At 42.3% G+C, this 13008-nt stretch overlaps 1 protein-coding gene and 1 long non-coding RNA gene across 2 annotated transcripts; both read left to right on the forward strand.

Moving 5' to 3' along the window:
* The first annotated feature begins 5142 nt into the window (after window positions 1-5142).
* On the forward strand, window positions 5143-6878 carry LOC108004839 (uncharacterized). Its single transcript, XM_017067915.3, has one exon. The coding sequence runs from the start codon at window positions 5195-5197 to the stop codon at window positions 6164-6166; it is 972 nt and encodes a 323-aa protein (XP_016923404.2). The 5' UTR covers window positions 5143-5194; the 3' UTR covers window positions 6167-6878.
* A 4278-nt stretch (window positions 6879-11156) lies between these two features.
* On the forward strand, window positions 11157-12740 carry LOC139353494 (uncharacterized). Its single transcript, XR_011604798.1, has 3 exons — window positions 11157-11303; window positions 11774-12064; window positions 12560-12740. It is a non-coding gene; the product is annotated as an uncharacterized lncRNA (long non-coding RNA).
* The last annotated feature ends 268 nt before the right edge of the window (window positions 12741-13008 follow it).

Below are 13008 nucleotides of genomic sequence, written 5' to 3' on the forward strand. Positions count from 1 at the left end.
CACAATAGATCCGAGGAATCGCTTGATTTCCGTTCAAATGCATTCGCAATGCCACCCAAATCCCCTGCGTTGCAGTGCATCTAGTTTAAACACAATTTGCTGTGTGTAAACATGGCACAAGCCTCCTCCGTCCGCCTGGAATGGATGATGCAGCTACACATAGAGAAAATGCATTATGGTGTATGGTGTGCCAAAAATTATAAAATCGCTAACAATACAAATTTTTCTATCAAGTCGAATGATTTATTTCATAGAAAACTAGAAGAAAACAAACGTTTTTCGAATGTTCTAAGAATAGAACAATAAACAACGCATGATTTTTGAATATTCGACAATGTTGCTATTAGTCTAGACACACTATAACCGATACAAGTTTTTCAGAAAGCGAACTACATTCAGAAGTAAGTATGTGATCACTGAATATCCCATCAAGAAAGATCGACATAGTGTAAGCAAAATATTCCTCAGGGATTAAAAAGGCAATTTCTCATGCACCCAAAAAGTGTCAATTTATAAGTGTGGGTGAAAATAAGCTCGATTGTTCGAGCTTTTAACTGTCCACCCAAAAAAATCGATTGGTGAAATTGACCATATAATAGTACAACGGTCCCCAACCATCGAATTGTCAATTTAACCCATCAAATAGTTACTCTTACGTATACTTATACGTAAGACGAAACACATTGGAGAAAATTTGTACAAGTATTGTTGCATACATTTCTGTGGAAGATTTTACGTTAGAATAACTATTTTTAATAGCTATTTAACTATTTTACTATTGCAATAACAAAATACACACATCACGTAAATGTAACTATGTCAATCAAGACGAAGCCCAAACAAGAACACGTACAACTATTTACAACAGTTAAGTACAATTTCTTATAGTTACTAAACTATCTGCATTGGTCAATTTTACCAAACAAATTTTTTTGTGTGTAGTTTCATGATATCTGTTCCATCTGATTTTTTACACATTAGCATATACATTTAAACGCCTCTTTTTTTGGTGTGCATGTCGCTTTTCCCGCTGCCCTCGTGGAGATCGGGAGCCAGAGCGGAAGATGCCCAGTGGGCCCTTCCCAGGATCGGAGCCCTAACCCTGCCTCATTCCCGGTTAAAGTCGCAATAAGTGTTACGGCATTTGGGCCTTCATTTGGCCCTCAGCGAGCAAAGGGGCAAAGGGGCAAAGGGGCAAGAGGGTACCCCGCAATGACTCGAATATTGCGACCCGATGGCAACAAATGGTGGTCGTTAGGCAACTGGGTGGCGGGCATCTGTGGCTTTTTGTGGGCAGGACCTTATTTACATGCTGGCAACAGATGTGGCCGGCCGAGGCGCCTGACATTCGACCATCAAAACTCAATTACCGTACTGGGGACTTGCTCCAGGCTGACTTTATTAAATTTTCTATTGTCTATTCGGAATTCCGGAACAAAGTAGACCATGGGCGCACAACCTGGCGGCAAATTATTAACCAAACTTGTAGCTGAAAAGTTGACAAAAATATACAACAAAAAATAAAAGCTTTCCAGCGCTTAATAAAAAAGGTCAAGGCTAAATGACAAAGGACGGATATGAATTCCTTAATCAAATGCTACTTCATTGGGTTGAGTAACTAGGATAATGAACAAGCGCATTGTTTTCGCATTCATACGAAACCCCTTTATTTGCTGTCTTTTCACATTTAATCCATTGTTTCACTGTTGACATAGTTTGTTCACTTAAGCAAACCATTTTTAATATTTTCTCATATTTGTTTTCGTATGCATAAGCTCGAGATATATTGTTTTTTTTGTATTCAAAATTCATTTTTTAACCAATTGGACGAGTCTGCCACAAATAAATTAGCAATCATACGGGTGTTAAAGTTTCTGTGATTTGATTTTAGTTTGCAGGCCATGGCTTTGGCTGCTTGCCGAAAATCTGGAGAACTTTTATTTGTCAAAATGATTCAAAGGTCAAAAGTACGTCAATTTTCTACATTTATTTCTTTTCATGTGGTGAAAATGTTATTTTCTCTGTTTCCTGTGGCAAATTTGTTATGCTGATGATATCCAAAAAGTTCCAAAATTGGTTGTTCATCTACATTTTGTTATCGAAATGAATTGCCCATCGGAAATTGTCCAAGGGATTAACCTAAATGTTTTTGACAATTAAATTCTTCAAAGGAAAGCCCATTTAATCCGCTTATAAAAGTCGAAACCGCAAAATACAAAAGTCGCATTGAATGTGCACTGTTGTAATTAACTGGAAAAACTCAATCTGATGTTACTGATTGACAGTTTGGGTGTGATACTGAGCTTAGCTTCCCAAGTCCAGTCCCAACCCCCTTCATGGCCCCAATTCCCACACTATCCGGCTCATAAGTTCTTCTCTATAACCTGGTAAACGAGCTTCTGGACCCCTCATTTCATTTCAGTGGGTGGTCACCAGCCACAAGTGGTCAAAACAGCAGTCAAGGTCACGGTGCCATAGGAGCTGCATTAATCACTCTTGTGGATAGATTGACCCCAAAGCTGTCACCGGCAAATCATGCTGCTCCTGGGTTGAGACTTTCCTTCATCCGGGGATTATGCGACGCCTGAACAGGCACTAAATTTGTCGGTGGCTCAGACATGGAACATTAAAGCCCGTACTTTCTATGTACACTCGGGAAATTGGGAAACTTAACCAAAACTTCCAGGCCAAGGGTCGTTGATAATCCGTATCCTCAATATTGTTTAGCATTTCTTAAACACTTAATTTTGGTATTTATTATAAAGTTTTACATATATATATATATATTTCTCGGCTTGATTTTTTCAAACTTTCTTTCAGCTGTGGTCAATTAGCGAAGTCCTTCTGAAAGCGCTCAAATCAAATGCTTTGAGCTCTCCCCGCCTGATGGACCCCGCTTTCCGGCCTGTTTAGCCAATATTCATTGTTGAATTATGCAAACGCGGAAGGCCCAATGCCAATTAGGCCTAATTACTCACGTTCGTTAGGCGGCACAATGGCAAAATTCAAAAATCCCCCGGTCTCCCCTCAGCTTAATTGGCAAACATTTTGTTTATTCAAATTTGCCGTAAAGTGCGTAACATTTGAATTTGACGAACGACGCGTATCGGAATGTCGCAATCTCTGGTATGCCATTTCGTGGGTGTCGGAGGGCCAATTCCATCCACGTGTGGGCGCAGAAATTAATTAAATGCCCTTCCTCCCGAGTTCACGCCCACCGAGCCGAGGCCGAGTAGTTACCGGACCAGGATCCCGCAAATTTCAATGGAGGAGGAGAGCCTGGCGTGGACGGATTTAGCTTGGGCAGCGACCTAATGCCACCAGAGATGCGTGTTCCTGTGGCCCGTAGAAATGCGAAATAGAACAGGAACCGTGTAAACCGTATACGTATATGCAGCAGATTTATATACACATATACCTATGATATGGTCGTCCGATTAAAAACTATTTAATTAGGAATTCTGAAATCTGTAAGTATCAAGCAACGGTCTTCCGATTAAAACAAATTAATATGTAAGTCTGAAATCTAGAAAAAGACATACACCCTGGAGTAGAAGAGATTCCTGCTGTCAGTAGAACAACAAAATCCCTAATCAAGTTTATTCTGCTGAACGCTCGCGGTACTTATGATATCAAACTGCACAGAATAATTTTAATTTTTACTTTAAAAGTAAATGTCTTTTTTAATAAAAAGGCGGTTGAAGAAAAGCGATATCGGTTGCCACCGCACCTGCAGCATTGCGCACAGTAATCATTGATACGTACAAATTAAAAACGCCTTAACATTTTAAAGGATTTAAATGAGTTGGTGGTTTTTATACCCCTTACTCGTACAGTAAAAGGGTATATTGTGTTCGGGGGAAAGTATGTAACAGGTAGAAGAGAGCCTAGACGATCTAGCTATGTCCATCTGTCCGAATCTGTCTGTGATCTCGAAATCTATAAGAGCTAGAGAGTTGAGATTTAAGATGGTATCCGAATTCCCACTTTAACGCCCACAACGTTAAGATTCTTCTATAGACCATATTTTTAAGGGTTTTGTAAAAGTTTAGTGAGTGAGATTTAGATTTGTTTATCAATACCCATATATATACCAAAAACGCATACAATTGGACCATTCATTTAAGAGTTATGAGCAGTTAAAGTTTTCGCCGCTGGGCTGAGCAGTTAGCGAAATCGGAAATAGTCGCTCTGGCGCCCACATTTTAAAAGCTAATTAAATTAATGTTTAAATATTGCATATAGATTATTGTAGTGCCTATGATTCAGCCAAGTTTTATGCCCTTTTTAGTCATAATTCTCATTATTTGTGTCAATATATGTATAAAAAACTTATCATTTATTTTCTGATCCGTCCTATTGGAGCTACGGGATGTACAATGTAGATAGTTGAACGATCAGACCTATTCCAACAAGTATACTACTAACAGAAAGAAGATTTCTTAAAGTCTCATCCCGATAGCTATAAAACTGAAAGTTTGCGTATAAACGAATTGACGGGGGAAGAACAAACGGATATAAATGTCGGAAAAGTCTCCTCCACAGCGTTGCCAACTTCTGAATTAAATTACTACATCCTGCAAGGGCGTAAGAATTGAAAACTTTAAGGGAAGCATAACATGTTTATACATTCTGGATCGGCATGATTGAGCTTGTTGGCTTAGGTTGTATTTCATATAAACAGTGGCAGCTCTACCAGAAAAGGGACGAAATGGCCGCACTGGCAAGCTTGCCACTGAGCTTTGTTGTCACTCACGTGCCGCATGCTTTCAAACACAACCGCCCCCTCGTCCTTGTGGGCGGGACCTATGTCCTTTGTTGTAACTTTCATGAGACGCATGTGCTTCCGCCTTCGCTGCCGGCTCTTCCCGGCTGCCGAGGCAGCTATGCGGTTGCCACATTCTGATGTCTTTGAGCGGCTCGTCCTGCTCATCCTGCCCGGAGCACAAATTATGCGGATGCACTGAAGCATGTGAACGATGGCATCGAGTGTGCATGTGCACGCATTCCTGCCCAGGCTCCCACTTTGCCTGGGGGCGTCTCCGCTCCACAGCCAATTTGCACTTCTCAAGCACTCAAAACAACAGCTGACAGACTTTCAAAGTTAATATTTTGAGATGGATTCGATAATTTCCCCACAGAAGCAACCGGGCACGCCCTGCCATACACTTCGTTCCCAAAAGACAGCCCCAAAATGATGGAGGAACGACGTCTCGAACGCCAGCGCCGTTTGCTGGCCTTGCGTACCGCCGCGCCCTCACTGCCCTCCAGCCAGAAGGAGGAGTTCAACCTGCGCCTGGTGGACCTCTACAAGGAGCAGCCGTGCCTGTGGAACACCTCGCTGCCGGGGCACAAGGATGCGGATCTGAAGCGCAGCGCCTGGGAGAAGATTGCCAGCCAGCTGGGCGGTCATCTGAGTGCCGAGTTTGTGCGCTGCCGGGTGCGCAGCATGCGGTATCATCTCAACGTGTACAAGCTGCAGATGATCGAGTACCAGATGACCTCCGGTGGGGGAAAACCGCCGGAGAAGCCCTTTTACGTTGACCGCTTCGCATTCCTGGACTCGGAGGAGGCCTCAAACGATCCGGAGGGTGGCGACCCTGGTCCAAAACCTGGAGAGAAACAAGATTCCATTTCCGGGAAGTATGCGAACCTCTGGTCAGACTTCAATCTGAAATCCCTGGCCAAACGGGAGACCGCTGCTGGCAGTTCCGAGCATCGTCGATCGGGACCGAGCATCCTTGAGATGGTCAAGATGCGCATGGAGGCTCAGATAAAGCCACTCGAACTCACCATGCCGCGCCTGGGGATTTCGCCGGCCCAGCGTAGCATCATTACCAGGAACCGGGTTTGGGACCAGAGCACTTCGGCCAGCTCATTGGGGGCTCTCTCCGAGACTCCTCCGGCTTTGCAGGCCCGTCCGGGTGACTCCATATCCAAGACAAAGCTGGCCCAGAAGGATCGGGACGCAGAGAAACCGTCGACCTCAAAGATGGCTCAAGCTTCGCTGGCCAATGCGGAGTCGGAGGATGACGAGTTGTACAGCCTGCACTGGAGTGTCCGCAAGGAGCAACGTTCACTACGTCCTGGACACGATCAGCGCCAAAAGTTTCCCGTGGGACTGCGCTCCACCCAAGCCAACGAACCCACTCCCGACATCTTTTAGGCCATTGCCCACCACTCTATGCAATGCCATTAAGTTAAGTTTTCTGTGGCTCCACACAAGATTAATCATTATGGATTTAGGACCTCCAAGTTCAAGCTATTAGTTGAAACTGTAAGGTCCCAGCGATATACTTTTGGCAAGATGAGGAAGCACCAAATTGTTCAAATAATACATATAAATGATCCCGAAATGCAGACCCGTTGTGTCAATGATGCCATCAATATCCCATTATAAACATTGCCTTCTGTTATTTATGTATGTGTGCTTCCCATCTCTTTGATGCTACCGATGAGTACAAGGCTCCATCTGAAGGACATCCTATTAGCTCCGCCGTGTGTTAAGAGCTTTCAAGTTTGATTAATTCCTGAGCCCGGCCAAATGAGGTGGAAAGATACGGCAGAAGCTCTCCGAGTCCGGCCGTGATTTATGAATAGGCCGGAATGATGATGAAAAGTCTATACGCCACGTCGAACTTGAAAACTCTTGCCGCAAATCCAAAAACCACTGACGAAATTAGTTTCTGGCTGCCAGAACAAATTACGAAATTACTTCCAGAAATTACACGTACAGTTTGGCCCCACAACCACATTCCCCGTAAGCACTCAAACCCTAAAAACCCACACCCGCCACCCAATTCCCGGCCAGATGCGGTGCTCATTAGCGTGAAAATTTAATTTAATTCCTTCCAATAAACCCCTTAAATGCTCTCTTATCTTTTCAATCGCTTTCCCCCAGCGTTCGCTCACTAACTTTTGATTAATTGATTGATTAAACGAGTGACGAATATCCACAAAAAGGACACAGAACCGCAGAGAGACCTCAAGTTTCCGGTGGTCGAGGTCAAGTCCCTCCGATACAAGTAATTACTGTTTAGATAACGACCCACTGCGGCTAATATGTAGTTGCTACGGCGGAAGAAGGCATCTCGTCTGGCTTTGCTGGTGTAATGGTCCTGCAATTTTCCGGGTGTCCTGGTGCCTACGCCCACCAGCAGCTCCAGTTCGTCCTTGAAGGAATGCAAAATGATGTGAAAATATGCAAACTGCGTGCGCGTTGTCGAAAACTGTGAGCACGTCCTGCCTGTCCTCCCACATCCCCGTATTCCCACTCCAAGAACGAGTTTCCGCATAGGTCATTAGCATTCCCAAAGCATTCGGCAATGGAGGGCGTGAAGGGCCCTCGATTAGCCCTCGTTCTGCCTGGCAGACATTGCTATTATGACTTAATTAAAAAATAATATTTTTGCATTTTATTATTTCCGCCTCTTCATGGCAAATAGCTAGGGGGAATGGTCGGGCATGCCAGGCAATAGCTAAATTACAGGGTATGCGGGTTGACAAACAATCATTACACATAGGCCCAAAGCTAGGATAGTCTACAATGTCACTCGTAGATAATTAGCTATAAGGTCTTCCTGGGTTTCATCATAATACGTACATTTAGTTGAATATATATACAGGGAAAGTGCGACTCGTACCTTCTATCTATCTGTATACTCCAATATGATTTCATTTTAAATTCTCCTTTATTATTTCCGCATTATGCCTGCCATGTTAATGGCTGCAAAAGTGCGCAACTCTCGCAACTTTCTGACGACGAAGGAGGCGATTTTCTTTATATGCGAGTATATGGAAATGTATGTACTATATACACAGCATTCTTATGATGACTGTAGTTATAGTGTCTGCGCCAGTCTCTAAACTTGCCGTGTCATCGCCGTGTCATTCATTTGCATACCAGAAAAAGTTGGCATCGCGGTTGACAAAAGCAAACACGGCGGCGTGGAGAGGATGATGTGCCAAATAAACGGGGCCAAAGACGAGCAGCACATACTCAGATGATATTCATGAATACAAATGGAAAACGGCAACTGTCTCCTTTTGCCATGTTGCGACTTTAATTGCTGCAGATCCGCTACGTTTTGATTAGCCTCGCTGGCAGCAAGGAGGCAACCTAATGGATGGAACTGCTGCATCAACTTGCGGGCCACTCGATAATCAAGAGCCATTTGTGGAGTCCTTGTTGATTCGTTGCAGCTGATGGCTCATTTCAGGACGATTTAAGTGTTTACTGACAGGGAACACGCATTAATCAACGCTGTGTTAATGCGCTGCAATTCGCTTAATCGGATCTGAGAGCTACACTCGCGGAAAAGTGTTCAGCTTGAGCCCAAGGAATTCGAAATACCTTCTTGGTCAAAATCGCTCTATAAAGCTTACGCTATTCCCCGTTTAACCTGAAGGTGTTTCTATTCCTCAAAGTAAAACATGTATTCCTTATTATTCTAGAACTAAGTACATCCTTTTTTATCGAAGCCTTCAATTAAGGAGGTAGTAAACTACATCAAGGCCTATTTCGACTGTCTTCATGTGTTTAGTATGTCTGTCATCATGTGTTTAGTATAATAATAGATATAATTTAGTATAAGAGCGTTTCACCTATCGAACCTTGACTGGCAGTGCGTTAAATAAAATAACTTATAAACATACATACAACATATACATACAATAATCATATTCTGCGCGTTGGAAGCACAATTTCAATTTAAATTTATAGTGTAAGGGCATCGGTAATGGCGCCTTCTTGTGAATTGACGCCGGAAAACTCCCTTATTGGTCTTTAAATCGACTGTCGAGGCCACGGATTGCAGATACGATACGGGCTAACTTGCAATGCTGGGGATTCAAGTTGTCTTCGTGAAGTATTACCAACTGACCAACTTGCACATCTGCTACCGGTCTTAACCATTTTAATCGAAGCTGAAGTTCAGTCATGTACTATGAAGATTCCACATTCATTGTTCAAGGATGGTGATTCTCTGAAATTGTGTGAGCATGGACATCTTTTTCACTGTCACATTTTGATCTGGGGGTGCCTGTAGCGATGAACCAATTAAAAAAGTGCTGGACTAATGGCTTCCCCATCATTTGGGTCTTCGGATATTGCAGTCAGAGGTATCGAATTTAAAATTGCCTCAGCCTCGACAAAGACGGTTTGCAATTCTTCTACAACCAGCAACATCTTTAAAACGTTTTGGGCTTAGGAGAAATATATTTGGTGGTAAGGTAAGATTCGGGTTGGTAAGGTGCTCTCGCACGAATTCTATATGTAATGTAAAACGGCCCACACAAATCTAAATGGAGTTTATCTTTGAAGTTTATTGACGCAGAATTTCAAAGGCAATCCGAAGAAACGATTCTTGTGTTTTAAGTAGGGATACGGACTTGGTCTTATTTGTTTTGAGGTTGCGACCAGGAAGTATTTTCCATCCAATGCAGAGAGTCTTAGCTATCTCCTGTTCGTCGACCTTTATCTTAATCTTTTCGTTCCCCTCTCTGTTTTTTTTATTAAAGCTTTGGGCTGATGGGTAAATCGATCCGCTGTGTACTAAAAAGTGGGGGTCAGCTAAAGGCAGGTTTTCTGAAATTATCCATTGGGAAGTTTGGATCCTGTATTCGGGTTGGTTAACAGATATAGCTTGAGTTACAACTACCTGAGTAGACCAAGAAAAATCACATATGCGCAATTTAAATTCTGCAATTGCCGAGGACTTTATAAATGTTCGAACATCGACGATTCCTGTTATTTCCTGCTGAGTACGCTACAGCTTCAGTTGCCAGCGTTTGGCAACCTCCTCCATGATAGAATCCACTTCCGACAGGAATCCAATAACAATGATAAATTTCACATTTGTCCTTTGCCACAACAGTTGGCAAAAGTGTTCGGTGAAGCTTCCTAAAAACTAATGACAGCCGCTGGTTGTGTCTGAGATTGGAGCTAGATTGGCGCTCATGTAATGTAGTATGGTAGAGCTGTTACACAACCTGCATCGCGATTTCGAATTACATGAAGCTTTGTGACAAAAAATTATTTTAAGTTCCGTGTGGCTAGATGCTTTAATGTTTGTGAAAATATAAACAAAGTAATATGGGACCGACTTCTGGTCATGTTATCGCGGTATACTAATTTCAAATCGAGCACTGTGTGATTAATTGACAGTTGTAACTTCGCCTATTTCGGCTGAATTTTTCCAAATCATTGGAAAAAGATTTGACAAATCCAATATAGTTGAGTGCCCATGTCTAGAAGGTTCATTTCCGGACTACTTTCCAAACATTTCACATTCTGGGTATTCCCTAAACTGTTGAATTGCTGAATTGTTGAATTTTGGTCAGCTGTTAATCAGCTGTTCCATGCAAAGTCAGCTTTCAGAAATTTCAGCAATTCAACAGTTCAATTCAATTGCTGAAAATCAGAGTTGTCGCTGTTCTCGACTAAAAGTAAGAGGGTAACCCTGGTCACTTGTAAACATGGAGGAATTGCCATCGTATTAAATATGCAAGTAAAGGATATCTGATAGGATGCTGCCTGTTAGGAGTTCTAATAGTTTAGTTTTTTGGCTTATTCTCGGCATTTTCCGTAATTTTAAACATAATCTTTGGTAAACACGGCCTGGCAATATAACAATCTGACAAACAGCTGGCTTCTTAAAATTGAAAATTTAACAGGGATCTTTTAGGGTCGTTCCCTTAATTGCTGAAATTTTCTGTTGAATTTTCAACAATTCAGCAATTCAACAGTTTAGGGAATACCCTGAATAATTTTTCTTATTCATGAAAGATTAACTAAAATCATTTTGGCATGCGTAGAAATTTCCACTAAATTACTAATTTACCGTTCTACTCCCCAAGCTGTTCAAATCAATTTCTTTTATAGATGTGTAAGAAAAATTGATGTGAAAGGCTTAGAAAGTTTTATTAGTAATTAAGTGGTAGTGGAATTTTTTCAAACACCAAAATGATTTTAGTTAAAGTTTTTTCAAGTTCGGAAAATCAGTCAGGATATGGTAAGTTGAAAATTCGACATGAATGCGGAAGACACGGAAATCTGTTCGGGCGGAATTCGGGAGAAACATGTAGTGTGCAAAAAAGATTACATATTCTGTGTAGAGTGCCATGACTTTCCATTCATTCGAACTTGATGCTTTCATTTTTGTGCTGGTTTCCCAACAGTTCATATCAATTTTTCCTTGCTCATTTTACACTAACTTAAAAACCGAAATTTTACGCTGTGATAATTTGTACAAAAACCGAAATATTTTAGCGAGTTTTAGTTTTCAGAAAATAATCAAACCATGGTGAGTGTAAAATTTTTATACCCGTTAATCGTACAGTAAAAGGGTATACTGGATTCGTCAAAAAGTATGTAACAGGTAAAAGGAAGCGTTTCCGATTCATGAATCAGGATCACTAGACATGTCCGTCCGTATGAACGCTTTGATCTTGGAAACTACAAAAGCTAGATATTTGGGATTAGGCATGCAGATTCCAGAGATTATTACGCAGCGTAAGTTTATTTCAGCAATGTGTCACGCTTACTCTAACGCCCAAAAACTGCGAAAGACTGTGGCTCCTAGACTTTTAGTGCTAGACTTAAAATTTTACTTGAAATGCATTAATCTCGTCAATACCCATCACTTGAAAAAAATTTGGGATTGCAGACTTATATTCCAAACAGTTCATATCATTTTCATATACCAGCTATGTAAAAATAAAATGTTCTAGTTCTCTTACACCAAAATAAAATTTAATTTTCCGTGTCTTTCAGGATCCTACTGGCTCTGCGGGTCTATCGATGCATTGATGCGTAGGTCCTGCCAGGAAAACTGCCAAGCCTGCGGCCTGGCCTCCGCCTCCGTGAGCCAATTGTGGTTGATCGCCTGGTTCTGCGAGTTAGATCTGTCGATGGGTTCCTTGGGCGATTGAGATGAATGTGGCTGTTCCTGTTGCTGCAGTGGGGCTCTTGCCCTTTGTTGATCCTCAAGTGGTGCGTTGGGCCATTCGCGCCGTTACAACATGACTTGCATTGACTTGCGTTAAAAAACGAAATTTTACGCAGGTATGTAACAGGTAACAGAAAGCGTTTCCGTTTCTTGATTAGGATCACTAGCCTAGTCGATTTAGCCATATCCGTCTGTCCGTATGTCTGTCCGTCCGTATGAACGCGGTGATCTCGGAAACTATAAGAGCTGGGCTATTGGGATTTGGCATGCAGACTCCTAAGCTTCTTGTGCAGCGAAAGTTTGTTTCAGTAAGGTACCACGCCCACTCTAACGCCCACAAACCGCCCAAAACTGGGTCATACAGTTTTGATGCTAGAATAAAAATTTTAACTGATATGTATTTTTCTCATCAATAGCTATCGATTGACCAAAAAAAGTTGACCACGCCCATTTCAACGGCCACAAACTTCAATAAATCGTAAATATGAACGCCGATATCTCGTAAACTATCAAAGATAGATATTCATATTTTCATGTACTAGCTGTGTAAAAACATAAAATGTTCTAGTTCTCTTACACCAAAATAAAATTACATTTTCCGTGTCCTACAGGATCCTCCTGGCTCTGCGGGTCTATCGATGCATTGATGCGCAGGTCCTGCCAGAAAATCTACCAAGCCTGCGGACTGGCCTCCAAGTCCGTGAGCCGATTGTGGTGGATCGTCTGGTTCTGCGAGTTGGATCTGTCGATGGATTCCTTGGGCGATTGAGATGGCTGTTGGTGTTCCCGTTGCTGCAGAGGGACTCCTGTCCGTTGATCCTCGAGTGGTGCGTTGGGCGAGTGACCACCTGCGCCGTTACAAATTTCTTGCGTTGAGACCTCCAAGGGCATGCGTTTACGGTCACTATGTTCTGCATACCTGGGCCCGAAATCAGATTCATTACGAGATTCTATGGTGTATCCGACCTTCAGATGCCACCAAAAGTACACAATCTTTGAGCACTACTGGGATATTAGATCCCTGCTTTCTTCGTCGATATACAGTTCTATCATCTCGTTC

The sequence above is a fragment of the Drosophila suzukii genome, chromosome X (assembly GCF_043229965.1).
Source record: "Drosophila suzukii chromosome X, CBGP_Dsuzu_IsoJpt1.0, whole genome shotgun sequence".
Lineage (NCBI taxonomy): Eukaryota > Metazoa > Arthropoda > Insecta > Diptera > Drosophilidae > Drosophila > Drosophila suzukii.

Excerpts from the sequence above, each read along its gene's own strand:
- LOC108004839 (XM_017067915.3), top strand. The coding sequence starts at position 5,195 with ATGATGGAGGAACGACGTCTCGAACGCCAGCGCCGTTTGCTGGCCTTG.